General features: G+C 40.7%; 1 protein-coding gene across 1 annotated transcript in view; it reads right to left on the bottom strand.

Annotated features, from left to right (window-relative positions):
- The window catches only part of LOXHD1 (lipoxygenase homology PLAT domains 1), a 159,145-nt gene that overhangs the window by 66,390 nt on the left and 71,719 nt on the right, over positions 1–21,036 (bottom strand). The window contains exons 19-27 of the mRNA XM_063293185.1: positions 19,114–19,274; positions 15,883–16,180; positions 13,897–14,048; positions 12,289–12,422; positions 9,798–9,943; positions 8,572–8,676; positions 7,305–7,433; positions 5,479–5,643; positions 1,554–1,735 (exon numbers count right to left, since the gene is read on the bottom strand). Of these exons, the coding sequence (XP_063149255.1) occupies positions 1,554–1,735; positions 5,479–5,643; positions 7,305–7,433; positions 8,572–8,676; positions 9,798–9,943; positions 12,289–12,422; positions 13,897–14,048; positions 15,883–16,180; positions 19,114–19,274 (1,472 nt within the window). The remainder of the gene's footprint in view (positions 1–1,553; positions 1,736–5,478; positions 5,644–7,304; positions 7,434–8,571; positions 8,677–9,797; positions 9,944–12,288; positions 12,423–13,896; positions 14,049–15,882; positions 16,181–19,113; positions 19,275–21,036) is intronic.

Genomic DNA, 21,036 nt, shown 5'->3' with positions numbered 1-21,036 from the left:
TTATATTTTTTGTCCTAGAAAATTTTAAAAACAATTGGCCCCAAAGCTATACATGATCTTTGAGTGCAAATCAAAAATGGGGTTACAAAACAGGGAACAAAGATATGGATTGGGCCAGGGAAAATTATTTAATTTAATTAAACATAATTTATATGCTTATTATCCATATACTTAATTTTTTTTAATCCGTTAAATCATGTCCGATCCTTGGAGACTGCCTGGACAAGTCCCTGCAGTTTTCTTGGCAAGGTTTTTCAGAAGTGGTTTGCCATTGCCTGCTTCCTGGGGCTGAGAGAAAGTGACTGGCCTAAGGTCACCCAGCTGGCTTTGTGCCTCAGGAGGGACTAGAACTCACGGTCTCCTGGTTTCTAGCCCGGTGCCTTAACAACTACACCAAAATGGCTCTCTTCAATTTAATTATTAATCATTAAATGACTATGTTGTATTATAATTTGGTATCAATATCTGGAGAGGACACCATACCCAAGGCTTGAGACTTCAGGCTTGCATGATTACCTCAGAATATGGATGGGAACTGCCCCAGATACTGTTGGATTCCAACTCCCATGAAAAGGATGATGGACATTTTTGTCCAGCTTGTGTAGGGGCACAAATTTTACAGCATGGATCTAGATGTTTCAGCTCCTTTTTCTAGCAAAATTGCCGACCAGGGGAAATCCATCAGATTAGTGTCAAACTTATTTCAAAAGGAAACACTTAATGATAGACTCATCATTCATTTGGTCCTGACCGTTGGAAGCTAAAGTTATTAATCTCTCATTTGGAAAAGAATGAGAACTCTATTATCATAACAATAATAGAACAGATATTATTGCCTCCCTTTCCTACCCGTCCAAAACAAATAAACTTTTTATATTTTGTACTTGGGAAGGAAATACTGCGTGACTCTAAAAGAGGCATGAGAAAACCAAAGAAAATATGAAAAGGAAAGCTTTCACTATAACACTATCTATGTTGCCAGCAAATTCCATCTAGTATAGCTGAGACCAGCTTTTAGGGTGCTACCTACAAAATACAGTGTTCATCCTGCAGTAATATTGCTAAACCAAAACCTGGCAATATACAGCCCTGGATGGGTAGGAATATTGGCATTTCTACAAACTGTTATTGTATATTCCTACAAACAGGTTACACTGTTTTGTTTTGTTTTTTCTTCCCTCCTCTCCATATTTCATATTTGTCTCAGTGGTAGGTAACAAATCAAACTTTACTAAAAAAAAAAGAAAAGACATCTAGAACACTGTTGCCCCAATGTTATGCTAAAACATTATCTGCTAAAATAAACTGGGAACAAAAACTCAATTAGCTATGTGACTACTTTTTATATGATCAGGTTCTTTTTTTAAAAAAAAAGTTACATAAAATAGGAATGAGCTTCAAAAACTTCAGAGATGTAAGATAAAAACTTCGCATCGGTGACCGTGAGGTGATGTTTTGCATGTCAGTTCTCCATCTGGCTACTTCCGACCCTTCCTTATCTCTACCATATTGTTTCCAAGTTGCTAGAAGTATCCAAACACATTTTCTCTTACCTCAACAATGAACTGATTAACGGAATCCCTCTTAAAGAACATCCTTTGTTCCCTCTTGTTTTGGCACAGGGATTTCTGCTGAGTGCAAACACCATCGGCCCCATACAGGACGATAAAGACATCTGCGTCAGTACCCGCTCCAAAAATGTCACTTGTATAAACAGTAACTTCATAGGGAACAACTGGCCAGATGAAGGGGAAAGTAAAACAAAATGGGCAATATGAGATATGACCGCTCTTCTTCACAACCACCACTACGTACCCATCACATCAACAAAATACATTTAGCAGGGCTGAGAATCATAAATCAGTGATCACAAGCTCTGACCTGTGCAGACACATGCAGACACCCCCTGAAGTCTTGGATGCAACTTTTCTGCCTTTGTAAATATTGCTGTTAAATTGGAATGATTTATGATACGGAAAGGAAAAAAAAGCTTATTTTCCAGGTCTACGCATGGAATCCTAAACTAACCAAAGGGGCTGAGTTTGTACAATACGAACACACACACACACACACACACACACAAATACTATCTAAGGTTAAAACTAAGCATAGCATGTGTGAATGCTGTCTCTGGATCTTAAACTGATCTTGTTAAGCATCTGTTTTGCAAAGGGGGGAAGGCATGGGGATCTCACCAACCTCACTTCCTGTATGGAAGGATTATTATTATTATCATCATTATTATTATATACAGAGCAATGTGAAATCACAGCTGCCAGTTCTTTAGCTGGTGTTGGCCTTCATTCTTACCAAGCTCTTCCCAAGAACCTAGGATGTCGTAACGCATCGGCATAGTATATGTGCAGATCCAAGCAGTGTGGCCTTTTGTAATTGACAGATGGGTATTTTGTCAATGCGTTATTATTATTATTATTATTATTATTATTATTATTATTATGGATTATAGGAGTCTAGGTCTAATACTCTTAAGTTACAGATGTTCACCTTATTATTTTCTTTAAATCATTTTTTTAGTTTATTAATAATGGTGCTCATTCCCAACTGATTCCCCTGGTCATCCAAAGAAAGAACTCTCCACACTCCATAAGACCATGAACTTCAGGTCTGAAATTATTTAGCTGCATTACCAGCTCTCTGCTCAGCTATTCACTGAGCAGTTGACACATACATACATACATACATATCGCAAGATGTCTGTCTTCTCCTAGAGAGCAGAAAACACTGACTTGCAAGGCCACATTTTTGTCAACCTGTGTGGGTAGAACATTTATAACAGCCTCTCCCAATCTGGCCATGTTGGCTAAGGTTGAATAGAGCTACAGTCTAATGCATCTACAGGTTGCCTGGCGGAATGACAGATTTAAAGCAGCAATATATGCTCAATGAATAGGGTGCATGCTTTGAAGAATGAATGGTTTGCAAGCTGTTCAGTGACTCATAGGCATTATCTGGGGAGCGGAGCGGTGCCTGCAAATTTATCATCTGATATGACGGGGCATCATACACTCTAGGTGCAGCTCAGTGGTAGAACACCCATTCTGCATACATATGACCAGAATCAAATCCCAGCTTCTTCAGGTAGCCCTGGAAAAATTCAACTTGAAATTGGGACAGCTATTGCCAGTCAGTGAAAAATCTGAGCTTGAGAGACCAGTGATGGCATTCAGGATTAAAGCAGCTACTGACATTTCTATGAATAAAGCAATGGCTGCATAGCATTCAACAAAACCATGAAATGAGTTGGGAAAGGGGAAAGGGGAAAAGATCTGGCAACTTTTGGAAGGAAGGACAGGGAGCTTTCAAAAGTGGAAAGAAATGATGAGTGTCACTGCAGGGATGCTCCTCATATGTGATGTAATTTCATCTAATGTGGACCTTGAGTGTCTCCGCATATCTCTGATGGTTTCCCTCTTAGGGCTGAGTATAATGTTGCCAACTTTGGGAAGAATCCCTGTAGCTGGCAGGAATTTGATCTGCACCACTTAGCAAGTGATCATGTTCAGGACCACTTCGCCTGCTGCTTCCTGCTTTTCTAATATCTGTTCAAGGTAAGGAATCCAAGTTTTCTGTTTCTCCCCCTTACGTCAACATTGGCTGAGTCTTGCTTGACAGCACTCTGCCTATTGGACCTCGGTCATCTCAAGACTGTTCCTTTTCAGTGCTCTGTAGGTAGATGAAAGGAAGATACTACTCAATTTAAGGAGAAACCAAATCACACTGATTATTCAGCAAAGGGGAGGGTGCAACCCTAGTTTTCAGCAGCAGAATAGAATTGTAATATTTCAGCTAAGATGCAAAAATCCTTAGTCTGTTTTGCCAGCTTCCTGCTTCATCCTGCAGCAGCTAAACAATCACATTCCCAGTAGAATCATTTTAATTGGGTCATGTAATAACATTATGAGCTCTTTCCTGCTTGCTGGCAACTAAGCTTCCTGAAATGTTATCAGATCATTTGATTCTTCCTCTTGCAAGCTAAGTAAATAATCTGTAAGGGTAATGATGGGAAAATTAGATTATTATTAGAGTCACAAAGAATTCATTTAAGTAGAGTAACCATGTGGGAAACGGTTGGGTTGAGCGCCCTTTCTTGCCAAACCAGTGATGTCAACTTTGACAGTTTGCTCAGAAGAACTGAAGAAAAGCATGATATCTGAGGTGGACCCAAGCACTTTGCACATTTAAAAAATGCAGCAGTATAAACATCTGTCAATTTGTGCCAGGCTTTCTGCTCTAGCAAAAGCTGTTGAAGCAACTCACAAGATTTATAGCCCAGGCTGCATACATTTACTTGAAACTAAATCCCACTGTGCCTATTGGAGCTTGCCCCTGAGCAAATAACATGTAGGACTTCCGTCTGCTTTGTATCCAAGAATAATATCAGTATATTAAAATATCAAATGAAATGAAATCTAAAACAAAATTCAACCTTTCCCAGCCTGGTACCCACCAGATGTGTTAGGATTACAATGCACAGAATTTACAGCCAGGATGCTATTTGTAATTCTTCAGATTACTGTCCCAAAGCATCTGGAAGATACCAGGTTGGAGAAAACTGAAGAAAACTAACCAAAAAGAAAATGAATCAAAATATGCTAGCATTAACTTGCTGTTGGAATATTTTGATTCCTTTTGTTCAGTTGAAAACCCCGGAGAAGATAGTTTTTGAAATACAAAGAAGCATTTACAGATCATCAGAAAAGGAAGAGCCAAGTATGAGACAAGGGCATGCTTCTTGGGGGAGAAATTTTGAAATAATTACTATTAATATTGTATTATTAACTAATGTATTTGTTGTAGTAGTATCTAATATAACCCTTCACCTCATGTTTGAGAGTGAGATTTAAGCACATCTTATCAATTTATCTGCAGGTATTAATACACAAATGGTCTAATTCTCTTGGCTTCTGTTTTCCAGCTGCCAGACAAACCTGTGTGTTTCGCTTAGAATACAAGTGGTTTTGAGCACTGCTCATTGTTATGTGGGTCAAAAATGGGGGGCGGGTTTCCTTATCTCAGAGGCCCTAGGGACAATTGTGGATATTTCCAAAAATCACAGATGTCTCGCTCTCTTCCACCACTCACCTGAATGCTGACCATGAGAATTTCCTGACTACTTCTTCAAGACAGCCTTTTCCCCTCTCCTTCCCCTCAGACTGTTTTTTATAACATCTGGTCCAATGAAGAGCTCTGAAGAGCTTCAAACCTTGCAAAATTTTGCAATCTTAACTTCATGAAGGATGACATGGATTCTATAGATGGATTTTGCTGGTTGACTACCATGGACAATAATTGGCAAGGGGCTTTTCTGTCTGTTGAGATTTGCTAGTTTCTATCCCTCATCTCACCTCTAGAAGCCTTGTAGATGTGTGGTTCATGGTAGATGAACTACTTCACTAAATGTTCTGCGGCACTCAGATTTCTATCAGACCTAATGCAGGTTGACCCACTACTACTCACATGGGACATAAGTCCTTGTCTGCAGTTCTGCAGGAAACAGGACTCTTTCAGTTGCTCCATCATCTTCAGATTTATCCAGCCAACGACCACAAGGAAACTTCTGGCACAACCCTAGGCAAGGGGCATCCACTTCTACCCATTCTAAAAACCATCCTTCAGAATTACCTACAAAGAAAATGCTCACTGCTTTCACATGACAAACTATGATCCAGCTACTATTGATGCATTTGCATCTGACAGTTTAATTCTGCTGTTTCAAACCAATGCATTTATACTTCAAAAACTGCAGTATTTTGCATTATTTTTATTTGTTTGTTTATTTTCTATCCTGCCTTTATTATCTTTATAAATAACTCAAGGTGGAGAACATGCCTAATGCTCCTTCCTCAACAACAACCCTGTGAGGTGGGTTAGGCTGAGAGAGAGCGACTGGCCCAAGGTCGCCCAGCCGGCTTTCGTGCCTAAGATGGGACTGGAACTCACGATCTCCTGGTTTCCAGTCTGGTGCCTTAACCACTAGACCAAATGTACCAGATCTCCCCAATAACATATATTAGGGAATGATCTGCGTAAGTATGAATATAATCATGAAATAAAAATGTAAAAAAAAAAACACGCAGGAAAAGAGTTATTAAATTCCTTGCATGTTAGACAATATTGTAAACCAAAGTACAATACCAAGAGAAATGTGTAGAAAAACACATACAAATTTTAATATATATTTTTTTAAAGTCTCAGGCTAATATGGCAATTGGATGAATCAAATGTATACAGGAACAAATGAGAAATGGAAATGAACTGAAATAGGCAGATTTGCAAGAAGAGTTGCAAAAAGAAATCAACTAATCTGTCCTTCGCTACTAAACTTACTTACTCCTCTTCAGGGTGGAATCTCAGTGGATAGCAAGACTTGGGTGACATTATCTGGGCTGGGGAACCAAATAGGGTTGGGTTTGGTAAGTGTCATGAGTAAGGATGGCGAGCAGGGGATCCCATCCAGACTGTTAAGCGCATGCGTAGCACTGAGGAATTGGTCAGCCATTCAAAGAGACACAGATCAGGACCGCCTTAACCCTTGGGGGTTATATGGCTGGGTTTTCCCACGCTTCTTCAGTTTGTTAGGATTCCTGTTAAGTACTAGCAATAATATTAGAGACCAGTTCCTTGTCTCAGTGTGTTTCCTGGCTGTTAGGACATCAATCCTAACAAACTGAAGAAGCGTGGGAAAACCCAGACATATAAACCCCAAAGTTTAAGGCGGTCCTGATCTGTGTCTCTTTGAATGGCTGCCCAATTCCTCAGTGCTACGCATGCGCTTGACAGTCTGGATGGGAGCCCCCTGCTGGCCATCCTTACTCATGACAGTAAGTACCTGGATGGGAAACCTCCAGGGAATAGAGGTCAGTAGGCTAAACTGGGAACCTGAACAATCGTTTTAGAACAAAACAAAGACAACTGGTCCTGTATTATTGCCAAGGAAACCGCCCAGAGTCCCTCTGGTGGGAGGAGATAGGCGGTGACAAATCTGATAAAATAAAATAAAATAAATAAATGTAGGCATATCCATTAAATCACCAGGAGTCAGGTTCAACTCAAAGGGTTGCCTTTGGGTTGCTTACTGGTTACCCCAGAGTAGTTCCATTGAAGCATGGAGAACAGCTCTAGAAAAACTAGTATACTCTATAACTTCCAGGTTTAGCCTCTAGGCTTGGGGAAGGGATATTTTTTAATCCAGGTTAACGTTTCCAAAAAGGGACGGACAGAGGTATAGATATTATGGTATCAATCCACCCTACAAGTCTCCAAGAACTTTCATGCCATCATACCTGTATTATCATGGCCAATCTTTATTTTCTTCAAATCTCCAAGGTCCACACATTCCACTGTAAAGACATCAACTTTTCCTTGCTCAAATTTGTTCCGGTTAGTCTTGGAAGCCTTCAAGTAGATTGTCCCTGTTTTTGTTTTAATCAAAGACTCCCGTTGTTACAAATGAAAATATCTTTGACGGTGCCAGCAGTAGCCACATTTGGGCACCTATGAAGGAACTGTCCATTTAGGGCCCATCAAGAGTGCTGCCTGCTACCTTAGAATAGTTGAATGTAAGGGTTGGAAGAGACCTTGAAGAACATCCAGTCCACCCCTCTATTCAGGGCAGGAATCCATTACTACAATATCCCAGACAGATGGCTATCCAGGCTGTGTATAAAGATGCCCACTGTTGAGCAGCACTTGCTATTAGGACATTTTAATTACAAGGAAGTAGATTTTGGTTGGACTCCAGGAAACATTTCCTAATGATAACAGCTGATCAAATATTGAACAGACTGCCTCAGGATGGGGTGGACTCTCCTTCATTGGAAGTGTTTAAAAAGAGGACATAAAGGACAAAAACATTTGTGGATCAAATGAAAGAACCAACTAAACTGGAGGAATCTTGTGCCACTTCTCACCTGAATGGTCACACTGGAAATCAACGTATGTTGTTAAAAAATTTATATAATACCAATACTAATACCAATAATAATATATTAAATTTAGATGCTGTCCAGCTCCCAGCGATTTGGGATAAAATAAATTGTTTTCCTAACTACTTTATTGGTTGCACCTATTTAGGGCACAGTATGGATCAGGTATACCCTGCAGATTTCCCCCTCTTTTTCAATCTTCAGACAATCATAAAAGCCATCCAGAGTTTGGTCTTGGGTTCCCCAGACTTTGTACATTCATTGTAACAAACAAGTGTGAAATAGCAAGAGGGAACTCCTTCTTCTCCTTCAGGAAGGACATGCACTACTCTGCACTTAGTATTAAGCCAAAAAGAAGCCTCAGAAGGCCCTGTGGAGAATCCCCACCCCACCCCAAAAAAGGAAGTCTGGACATTCCACCAAAAATATTTATTTCAGATGTAAAAGAAAAAGTTTATTTGATTCAGCTGTATTTATGAGCAAGCAAACAAACACGTGAAGATAAAAACACTTAGAGAAAGAGCCAACCAACTCATTGAGCCAATATTCGTGCCTCTTGGGCTACTCATTAGACTAGTGGCCAAAATCCAACTGAATAATTTGCAAGGGTGAGCTTGGCTCCTACCTGTGTCATCTTTGGATCCATAAAGAATGATAAAGACATTGGAGTCTGTCCCAGCATTTTTCTTGTCTCCAGTTTTCACTCTCACTGAGAATGTGGTTGAATTAGCTGTTAAAAGAAGAATCTCCATTTGGGAGGAGCCATTTCCGAGATACTCTGGATTTTATTTCCCTTTTTTGTCCCATGTTTACAGCTCTTTTTAATAAAATAAGAAAGGTTTCATAAAAGTGAGCTAAAAGCCAGAGCAGGTAACCCTTTAATTAGTACCAAATAACATTGCACAGTACAATGAGGAAGATTTTCAATTCTTAATAACCCTTTTTCAGAGGAAAAAAAGGTAATTCAAACTATTAAAATGGGAAACGAGAGAAAAAGAAAAATCTGGGTTAGATCACCCCCTCCCCACTTTGCATCACCTTTGAATTTTGTTTGCTATTTTATTGTGGTTTAGCTGGTCCTTAAAAAGTGTGTCGCCATAATTACAAGTGTCACATACTCACTAAACCATCATTTAGTTTGGTTTTAATTTAATTAATTTATTTATTTATCTAATTTATCCCCGCCCATCTCCTCCTGTCGGAGGCCTCTAATTTAGCATGTAAATCCAGATACTCTATATAAATTCAGCACTGGTTTATTAAATCAACCATGATTAACATAAGGAAGGTCTACCAGCCTGGGCAGAAATATCCAGATGACCACTAGAAGGTAGCAATAAGTATTTTTGTGGTTGTCTGCATTTTTGCAGCCCAAAGTTTTATGTAAGATGTGAAATGAGCCACGGTTGTTTGTAGCTTTCTCATGATAAAGAAGCTATCCCTCATTGGCTTTTCTGTACAAAAGCCCAATCTCCAATATAACTAGGTAGAGATGGGAATGGCCTCTGTCTGGAGATTGTGGCTGATTAGGATAACTCAGTATGCTCCCTGGGAGCCCTGTGAATCTTTAACATAGGTAGGACCTGTAACTTTACACACTGCCCACTAGTCCACACCTTGAAGACTTATAGTTCCCCCACCCCGTAAAATGCAGCAGAGGTTCCACTTGGTCATAGCTTCATTCCACAAAGCATTCCTATAAACAGCCTCAGTAGCACAAGTCAAATGATGGCAATAAGTCTTTGTCCTAAAATCACCACACTCCCAAACCAGAAATGATGGTTTCTTTAGGCTTTCTCCTACTCAATAGGCTCAGTTTCTCCTCCAGCATCAATATGGAAGATAGCAAACCTTTCTGTTCTAGGCCGAGCGTTGCGACAGAGCCCGTGTTATCCGAATCCTTCATCACAAATGCTTCAGCCACTGGGACCAGCTCCCTGGCAATTTGACCGTCATCTTCTTCCACTGCCAACCATCTTTGGCACGGGAAATAATAACTGCAAGAATAATATGGTTTAGCATCTGCCCACTTAGCCACCTCCCGATTATTGACTCTGGAAAAACTAATCTTTCAGGAGGAGCAGGCCCTCTTCAGCATAAGCTGATGGGCATCTTCTGGGCAGAATGTACTCCGTAGAACAGAAAAACAGGTAAAAGTACAGAATTTCTAAGAGCAAAAGCATCTAGAAAGGTCACAGGAGGGAAAAAAATGGAAATTTGCTTTACGTTTTGGCTCTCATCCGTTCCTGAACAAATGTCAGCTATTTAGAGTGGTAGAACTATTGGGGCAAGGCAAAAAATTAAACTTGATTCAATCTTATGTAAATGGTGCTCAAATGAATGAATTAAATACTGTTGCAACCTGGCATCACCCTTTGGAGGATTCTAAAGCATCACGTGTATACCTTGAGCAGCAGTATCCGTGTGTGTGTGTTTGTGTGTGTGTGCTGTCAAAATCTGCAAGATGTTGGGCACTGAGAGAAAAGCCCCACTCTTTTTGTATGTCTGGTGATGTCACTCTTCTAGAAAAGGGGTGGGGCTTCAGTTGTGATGCTACATGTGCCATGCTGCAGATTTTGACACTCCCTGCGTGACCTTGAGCTTATGTCCTATCTTTGGTCTCATCCTCTGCCTAAAACAGGTCATCTTATCTATGCAGGACATCTGAACTGTAATTATATTGTTGTTGATAGTAGTTTTAAGGTTTCCCTTGACATTAAGTCCAGTCGTGTCTGACTCTAGGGGGCGGTGCTCATCTCCGTTTCAAAGCCGAAGAGCCGGCATTTGTCCGAAGACACTTCCTCCATGGTCATGTGGCCGGCATGACTACACGGAACGCTGTTACCTGCCCGCCGAAGCAATACCTATTAATCTACTCATATGTGCATGTTTTCAAACTGCTAGGTTGGCAGGAGCTGGGACTAGCAATGGGAGCTCACCCCGTCACGCAGAGTCGAACCGCCGACCTTCCGATCGGCAAGCTCAGCAGCTCAGTGGTTTAACCCGCAGCACCACCGCGTCCCTATATTGTTGTTGATAGTAGTAGTGATTGAATAAATAGCTGAAAAGCAACACATCCCCAAAAGTCCCAGCAGCAGCTATTTTTCTTGGGAGTCAGGCTAAGAAACAAGTGAAGGGAGATGAACCAATTTCCTGCTCCTGGACGTGACTTGCTAGCTGACTGCACTGTTCTCTCTGCAACTTGCCTGAAAGTTCAGAATAGGAGTGGGGTGGAAGCAAGGAGACAGATATTGCAACTGAATGCCTTAACGTATTTTAAAACAGAAAGATGTATCACAGAGTGGCATAAAATGGAGAAAATGAAGGAGATTTTTCCCTCTATAAAGCTGGAAATTTCTGGAGTCACCTCCAATACTGGAGGCAGCTACACAAGAAACTGTTGGAAGTTTTGGCAAACCCAGCATGCCTCATTAACATGCAAATTAAGTTGCCCCACAATGCAACTCGGAGGAAGCTGTTTGTTGCCACTCCCGCTTTCTCTCTTTTTCCCCCTTCTCCACCCAGGGAGAGGCAGCATGGATGCTGCTCTCTTCATCAGGGCCACGTGCTTGGGCCTTGATGAGGGATTCTGCCCCTCTCTTCCACACACCTCTTGGCAGCTGTAGGGCTGAGAGTTTAGGGCAAAGTATGTGATTAGAAAGAAAAGGACAAAGGAACTTCATCTTTTCCACCAAGATGGATGTTACAGAACAACAAAGAATAAAGTCAGTAAGCTTCTTTTTACTTCCTAACCTAATGTGTCTAAGTGTGTGATTCTTTATGCTTGGGAGGGCTGAATGTGTAAGAGCAATAACCTGTGTCTCTGTGGCATGCTCATTGAAACTATTTAAGATAATTTTCTTTTTCTGTACCAGCTTCTAAACTGTGTTATAAGCTCTGCTCCATTTCAGTGGTTCTAGCAGGCCATTGAACTGGCTTCAGAAACATCTGGTCCAGCTCAGCTCTCCTTAAAATAAGGTGGGCCAGTTATGGCAGAGAACTACACGAGGCCCTCAGCCTAATTTCAAAAGACTTCCGGAACTGAATTTTGATAAGAGCATTCTTTCACTTCCCTACAACTTGTTGCTTGAGGAACGGAATGAGAGAATGAAAAGGAGAGGAATCAGAAAGCCACTTTCTTAGGGACCCACCCCTTGCTTGCTTCAAGTCTGGCCAATGTGCACCCTCCTACTCCCACACATGATTAGTCCAGGGGGAATGCAGCTCTTGAAAAGAAACTATACTACCCATTTCTCCTACGTAGTTCTGATCCTAATTTCAACAAACTGCATTTTAAGGAACTAATTTGGATTAGCTACATGGCTAATCTCTCCTAACTCACGTGGTTTCCTCTTTGGTGTCAATGATGTCAATCCTCTCCAGGAACCAAGCTGGACTGCTTCCAGAGTCATCATGCCGAATTCTTAGTTTCTTGAGCTCTCCCAAGTCAATAGCTCTGACGGTGAATATATCCACCTGCGAGAAATGGGATTGCAGCCTTGTAGTTTGTGTCTAGGACCTAATGTATCTCCATTTTAAATGTCTGCCCAGTACATTCCTATGCAGGTCCTAGGACAGAAGCAAGTCTCACTAAATTCAGTGGGACAGGTCTGACTCTGTAGCTGGATGAGAGGTCACCCGCAAACCCCAGGGCTGTAGGCTAGATCGATAAATTGAAAAAAAAGCATCCTGGAAGGCAGCAGTGGCAAACTCTTCCCATATTGTTGCCATGAAAATACAAAATTACCAGGAATTCAGACTGGCTGAAGGGAAGATTTACATTTTTAAGTGGGCACAGGGTCGCAACCTTAATAATGGGCGATCAGGGATCAGCCAAGTTTTTTTCTTCAAAATTCTCTGTAGAATCCTCTCCTATGAACATTGACACTGCAAATGACCTGAATATTCAGCTCTTTGCTAATATCTGACTTCAGGGAATATTGGCAAGGAAGTAAACAGTCGGAGATAAGACTGTGTTCAGACAACATGCTAAACCAGGACAGATAAAACTGAGCAGATGCATTTGCGCAACCTGAGATGCAAGGTTGGTTTTTATTTATTTGTTGTGTTGCACAAATCCTGTGTGCAGTTCAAGGTATTAGGTCACTAGCCAGGAGAAGAGGTGTGTTGTGTGAATGCAGCTTCTCAGATGCTATCCCTAGTGGTGAGTTAGCATTGTGGGGTGGGGATATTAATAGAAATAGTCTTTCCGACAGACAGAACAAAACAACAAATAACACAATATTAGTTGGATGTGGGAACCTGCTGAATGAGGAAAGCTGGTGTGGAGAGAAGAGGTCATCTATTTATATTTCATTTTTTCTGCACATACTTATAGAAAAGTTGGAATACATGAAATATTGGAGCCCTGCTCACTTCTCAAAGCATTCGTATAATTTTGTCCTTAAAAATAACTACTGACGAAAACTACTGAAGGGACTTGTCACCTTTTATTAAAACAATTTTGATATCAATGTAAATCTTTACATGGGAGGCTACCGTTCAGGCCTTTTTTTTCCTGTGAAGAGCAACAAACTCATTATCCCAACTGAAGAAAGCATTTTTTAAAGGAACATTTACTGAAAACTATGAATGTGGGAAGGCACAGCCTTAGCTCAGTCCTCTCCAACTTGATGCTAAGAATGGGGGCTGGATCTCCTAGTATTTCTAAACGGTGATGCTAATTGAGAATTCTGGGATTTATTGTACATATCTGGAAGACAGATGAGTGGGGAAGCTGACAAAGTTCAGTGATCACCCTTGCACTCACAAGATCTCAGGTTAAGCCCTGGTATTTCCAATTTAAGGAAAGCGAAAGATCTGAATCCAAGGTTTCTTCGGGAGACTTTTGAAGAATTCTTGCCAATCGGAATAGTAGTTTGGAGGTTCAGTTTAAGGCAGCTTTATATGTGGAGCAAACCCATTGCAGTTCTGGTTTTTGGCGCCTTACCTGGTTCTTTTCAAATTTATTCAGATGATTTGAATACTTCAGATGACGCTCCCCACTGTCTCCTCTTTCACCGTAGATGCTCAAGAAAACATCTGCATCAGTACCAGCTCCCCATATCATCCCAGTTATAACATGGACTTCATAAATGTTTGCTAGAGAGAAAGTAAACCATTAACATGTCAGTCAAGCGGTCCTCAGATATTTTTTGCTGCAAATCTGGTTTCTTTCACTAGGGACCAGTACAACAAGCTGAGTGCTTTTTTGAGAAGTGAGTTCAGTTCACTGATGCTTAACCCTTAACCTCTGCTGCCGCTTCCTTTGCTTAAAACTCGGTCTGTGGCTAAGTAGAACCGTTGGATCAAGGCTGTTCAGCATCTCTTTTCCTCCAGTTCCTTTTCTTCAGCAAAAAAGAAAGTTGGTATTGAGGATGGCCTTGCTAGGGAATTATTAAGGCCCATGCTCCACTATGGCCCTTGTCCTCCTTTTTCTACATTGGCCTGTTCACCTGATCTCTGCAAGCATCCAGAGAACATCCAGAGGAAGAAGGAACTGACGCCTCAATTCAACATGCCTTTGGGGTGACAATGCAGGATAGCCTAGGCCATGCGTGCAAGCAAATGGGCAGGATAAGCAGGTGGGCCTATCGGGGAAACTTTGCTCAAGATTTGCCAATTCACCTCTGCAAGCTGATCTGAGACTTGGAGAAGGAAAGAGAAGGGAAGGGGGTAGGGAGCGGTTCGTTTTCTTCCCTTATTAAAGGAAAATCAGCTTTGTGGAAGAATGATTCTGAGACAAGGATACCCTGGAAAGGGTTAAGCTGGCTTTCCTCACATGGTCCCTTCCAGCTTGGACCCAGGCTGCGTTTATGTTATCAAGAAACCACAGAAGCAAAGAATAGTGGAATTTCATGTAGGATATGGTTCGAACCTTTAAAACCTCAAAACAGGTCGAGTTTTTGTTTTTGTTATTTTTGTGGCAGAAATTGCACTTTGTTTTTTAAAATGCTTCTCGACCTTTGAAGACTCAACAAGGTTAATGATGACAGGCTGCAGTCCCTGGAGAGGCGGGGCTGAAATTCTTAAACCCCCCCCCCTTTTTTTTTTGCACTTGGATGGTTTGGGATTACACTTAAAGCTAAATATGGGTATTGTGCCTCATGGCGGCTAATATACTTTGTTTAGTCCCTTTTTTTCTCTTGTTAAAAAAACCAGAAGGTATACCAAAAATCAGTTTTCATTCCAAATTTCAGTGATGAATACTTGTGGAAGCTCCAGGGGCTGTAAAAGCAGGTCTAGTGGGTTGTATGTTCATCACAACAGTATCTCAAACCTGGACCTGGATGGATCTCTGGAATGTCCTAAAACAGCTGTCCAACAGTAACCTCAATAATTTCCAAGTTGTGTTCATCCAATGAGGAGAAACCTCAAGAAATCAACTCTCCAGAAAGATCATTCTCACGAATATACAGTGCTTTAATTTCTGTCTGAAGTGCGCATTCAGGTTTTGGTTAGGAAAATACTTTATCTCACCAACTGAGATCCTGAAGCAACATTTCGGACACAATGTCCATTTCACACAACTTCCATTGCCTTGAGGGTTGTACCAGGATTCCCAGACAAGAATGGCCAGGGCATTTGGGAGGAGGTTGGGCAGTTTAAAGAATGAAATGGGTGCCCCATGCATCTACAAAACTAAAGCATTCCTTTTGCCCCTTAACCCCCACCCAGCACCTACAATGTAAACCAAAGCACCCATTTTTTTTGCTTCACCCCTCTCCTTGGGCTCTGAGGACCACAAAAGGGGTAGCGGCTGGCCCTACTTTTTGCACCACGCCCTAAAGGAACCTTTTCTAGCATGGTAATTTCCAAATGTGTTAGATTTCAGTTGCCCATTATCTGAGCAGCACCAGGTTAAAGAACATCTTCCTAAAGCCGGTTATGCTAGAACACAATCATAAAATTATAAACTAAGATGATCCCCATTCACCTTCAAGTTCAGATCCATCTTCTGTGGTCAGCTCCACAACCAGCTCCTTGTCCTCTTCATCACTCGCCAGCCAACGATGGGGTGCAAAATTATAAATCTCCATAGTATCTGGCTCTTTTGTCTCCTCTTCTACTTCCTCTTCTATGGATTTCTTTTTCTTCTTTCTCTTCTTCTTTTCTACCTCCTTTGTCACCATTTTTTTAATAGTGACTTTTTCCAAGAACCATCCATCTCCCAAGCCTGTCCCATCATGGCCAATTCGGATCTTATAGATTCTGCCAACATCAACAGCTTCTATCTTTAACAGGAATAATAAATCTTAATGGTAAAATAGCATTTCAAATTTTTGAAAAGATTGTTGCATACCACTAACTCATTAATCCTGATAATCATACAGAATTTTTACTTTATAGTGCAGATTACTGAGTTGAAAGGAGGTTTGAGATATTGCTGCTGCCTACTGATGAGTTTGTGTGTAAGGCAAGTTTGGAACAGAGGCTTTCTCACCCTACTTGGCTAACCAATAAAGCTCTAAAACAATTCTGATTTATTTTCAAAGAGATGCTTCAGAATGCACAGGAGCACAAATGTTTGCACCTATCTGCAGCTCCTTAAAGCAACTACCTTAAGTGAAGCTCAATCCTATTAGCCACTAGCAAGCACCCAACACCTGATTTTAACATGTGTGGGAGCCGGAGAGATTTCTTCTTGGGCTAATAGTGCCATTCCCCAAGCAGGAGCATGCTCATTTAATTTTAGAGCAATTTGGTAGCCATAGAACTGGAGGAAGGAAACATAATTCTGTGATGGGACTCATCTTTTGAATGTACCACTTTGGCATCTCCACTTAAAAAGGTCTATCTACAATTCTTACTCAGTGCAGGAGTCCTAATTAAAGCATCCCAGCCAGATGGCTATCTAGCCTCCATGGGAACACATACAATGAAAGAGAGCCCACCATCTCACAGGGTAATTACTTCCTAATTGTTCCTAAGTGTTCTTACTATTAGGATTTTTTTCCAACATTTTTTGGGATCTACGTAAGTACTTTATTCAATGTGCTGCACCCTGGATTGAGAGAGAACAGGTCTTGACCTACTATATGATCTTCTTTTAGATACTTGAAGAATGCTATTATATCCTTCCTCACTCATCCCTTCTCAAAGTGAAACATCCCTGGTCCTTCAATCTCTTCATGCCATTTAATTTCTGTTCTTCTGTTTATCCTCATTGTCCTTCTCAAAATCATGTATGGCTTCCTCCATCTGGCATCTGCCTAGAGAATACTAGAAATTGAAATCCCAGCCCAGCTTGAGGATGCTAGTTGGAAAAGTTGACATAAACAATATGGAGGCAGATGAACTACACCATGTCTTATCATAGGGTACCCCCAGCTTTCTAAAGATTCACAATTAAACTCTGTGACCAGCTATGCCATCCTCTGGCTTACTGCCACATTCCTGATGGGGGTCTATCTGTCTGCTGGCACATAAACCCAACCACTATGATTTTCAACAGGGAACATGAATATAGAATGGAAAAATAATAAAATAATACAGAGCCATAAAAATAAAAATTGGAATGACAATAATAAGGGAAAACTAGAGGATGATGCTTAGATCTGTCATGTTAGCTGGAGAGACTTAGGTGTCTGAATTTGTTAGAAGTTATGTAGGTCTCTCATTTTGACTAATTTCTTATGACCAGGTGGCTGCTGGCCCTAAAGAAGACAGTTGGTCAAAATATACTGGATATACTAGAGTTGTATTTTGGGAGAGAAAATGCATATCCTGTTTTGGGGAAACTCCTATAAAGATGTGTATTTTAGAAGAGAATTAGGGGATTTAAGCAATTTATATGCAGTTTTTGTGCTTTCAAAAGAAATCCCAGAATATGAAATAGAAAGGATTTAGAATGAACATAAAGGAAAATGGCATTTACTGAAAATGCACAGATCTCTTCATTCTGACATTTAATACATAAACAACTTACAATGTGATTCTATATCTCAGTATCTCTCTATCATATTAGATAGATAGATAGATAGATAGATAGATAGATAGATAGATAGATAGATAGATAGATAGATCTGATAGATACATCTGGGTGTGTGTGTATCATCCATCCATCCATCCATCCATCCATCCATCCATCCATCCATCCATCCATCCATCCATCCATCCATCTATCTATCTATCTATCTATCTATCTATCTATCTATCTATCTATCTATCTATCTGATACAATAGTTGTATCAAATAAGTCAAGTATCATTTGTTTAGCCTTCCTTTGTTTCATATCACTGGATTTAGTTCTGCATAAGATTCCAACTGCCAAGTATTATATTTATAGCTTTGAAGGATGGGACTTACAGTATAATGGGTCTAAGAAGAATTGACCAATTCCATCAAAACTCCACACTATAGATAATGTTGAGTTCTAGCTCCATCTACATCCAACAGCTGTGTCTATCCACATGGCTGAAGTGAAAATAAAATAAACTGTGGGTATATTGTAGGGTTGCCTTGTTTTTACTCTTGTTTTTATTGGTTGTTGTGAGCTGTCTAGGATCACTATATGAAATAGGTGGCCGTATAAATTTGATAGATAGATAGATAGATAGATAGATAGATAGATAGATAGATAGATAGATGATAGATAGATAGATAGAGCGAGCATTTGGTGGTATATCTGAGTGAAATGGATTTTGGGAAGAGTTAATCTTTCCTCCTCCAGTTCATGATTGACAAAAAAATTTGTGAGAATAGCAGTACATTTCACTGGCATTCAGAGCTCTTTGAGAACATGTTATAGTGGGAGCTCAAGCAACAAAACAGTTGTGGTAAGATAATTGACACCATCAGAGATTCCACTCTATTCCTGCTTTAAAAAAACATACAAAAGAAAATGCTGAAATTAACGTAGTCCCAAAAGAATGAAAGGGAGACCCAGAAGAACAAAAGAAGAAGGGCCATGCCATCTTTTAATGGTGATGACTAGGTCACCTGAGTGGTCCATAAAAAGTGAGCAAATAAAGAACGACAATTTAGATTGTACCGGGGGACACATACAGACAAAGACAATGTCAAAGGGATTTCTGAAGACATTGCACTTAATGTCCAAGCTTTGTAGCAATTCCAATGTTTAGTTTCACAGGACCTTTGGGGATGGTTATTAGCACACACACACCCTGCTGTTAGAACCCCCCTTGCTATTCTTGTGGCAGTGTACCTTGAATTTTTCTGTGGCTCCCCGTTCAAAGTTGTTGGACCTGTTCTTCAAAATCAGTACCTCTGTTTTACCGAGCTCACCATAAATCTGCATGAAGACATTGGCATTGGTGCCTGCATTCCGCACATCGCCAGTAACCGTGCAGACCTCATAATTGATCACTTGTTTAAAGCAGAAGAGGGAGAAATGAAGGACAGGATTATTAAAATGGTTCACAGAAATCCAGGGCCAGACAGTCAGAACTTTTACCAGTTATAAGACTCCCTATCTCTCTCCTCTCTCCCCCAGCCCCCATTCACACACCTCTAGAAGTAAACACACAATTCTTCTAGTGTTCTCTTCAAATAAAGGCAGGAAATCAGACAGAAGAAAACTTTGCATCCCAAGGCAAAAAGATGCTTTGCAATCTGTGGGGATTGCACGCCAGCGTCTTCTACCACTCCTTAAACCACATGGACCTTTTGTCGAATGAGGCTGCAGCTGTGGAGGGTGGCCACAATCCAGGGAAAAGTCACAACTGCTTTAAGGAGTTGCTGACAGGGCCTATATGAGTACTCCCTGTCTTCCCAAATACCATTTTGCCCTAAAAATAACTCACCATTAAGTTTATTTGTTCATTGTGACTACTCTGTCTTTTGACAGGTCCCAGGACCTCAGTAGAGGATTTCTCCACCATTTACTACCACTGTTCATACAAGGACTAAACAAGGAGGCTTCTACATAAAAACAAAGTGCTCTGGTGTAGAACTAAGGCCACGTGCTATAAGGGACAAATGCAAAGCTTGAGACAACTGAAAGATTATTTTTAAAAAAAATTTTTTTAATCTGTTCAATTGTGTCGGATTCTCAAAGACTGCCTGGACAAGTCCCTTGCCCAATTTTCTTGGCAAGGTTTTTCCGAAGTGGTTTGCCATTGTCTCCTTTCCAGGGCTGAGAGGGAACGGCTGGCCCAAGGGCACCCAGCTGGCTTTGTGCCCAAAGTGGGACTAGAATTTACAGTCTCCCAGTTTCTAGTCTGATGCCTTTAATCCCTGCACCAAACGCTCTCTATTGAAAATTAAAATGGTGGAAAATGGAGAACAGAAAAGCCATGAAGCATAAGGGAGGCATAAAACAATATAGGGTTTTGTGCCCATACTGATAGACAGTCCTTTATTTATGGAGGAATTCAGCAAAATTTATTGTAGACTTTTTTTCCTAATGAAATGGTACTTTCCATCTAAGCAGAATCTGTTGTGACATCAGCAGGGCATAATTCACAAAGTCCAGCAGTGCTTTTCTTGAAATGTTTCTCAAAATAAAGAGTGCATACTTCTCTGTCCCGGTGCCTGCCCTTTGGAACAGCATTCACCCAAGATTCAGAAGTGCCTTCCGTAAGGCCTTGAAAGCTTCCTTCAAGCATTGGGCCAGAGTGTTGGATGAGCCTGACCTGAAATGACTTTGAATCGGAATATACTTGGTTTGCCCTCAGTTATTCTGCCTTACGGTGTTTTGTTACTGGTTTCTGTTTTTACGTTTTCAAAGATGTGGAAGCTGAGTTGGGTAGCTGTACTATAAATCATCTAAATAAACATATATGAAATTTGTGAAGTCACATGAGAAGAAAGTGTACATTTAGGGAAGTTGCATTCCAATAAAAAGAAAATGTGGGACAGTTGTGTACAAGCATGTGTATATTAGGAAACTTTGTATATGAAATGCAAATGTAAGGAAAAATTCTGTATAACAACTGGAGAATTTCTTTGGGGAGTTTAAAAAGAGCCAATCTGGTCTAGTGGTTAAGGCACCGGGCTAGAAACCAGGAGGCTGTGAGTTCTAGTCCCGCCTTAGGCGTGAAAGCCGGCTGGGTGACCTTGGGCCAGTGCCTCTCTCTCAGCCCAAGAGCCAATCAGGCGTAGTAGGAGAGTTCTAGTCCCGCCTTAG

Source organism: Candoia aspera, chromosome 2 (assembly GCF_035149785.1).
Source record: "Candoia aspera isolate rCanAsp1 chromosome 2, rCanAsp1.hap2, whole genome shotgun sequence".
Classification (NCBI taxonomy): Eukaryota; Metazoa; Chordata; class Lepidosauria; order Squamata; family Boidae; genus Candoia; species Candoia aspera.
Note: the sequence above shows the minus strand (reverse complement) of the source record. Positions and strands in the feature narration are given on the sequence as shown.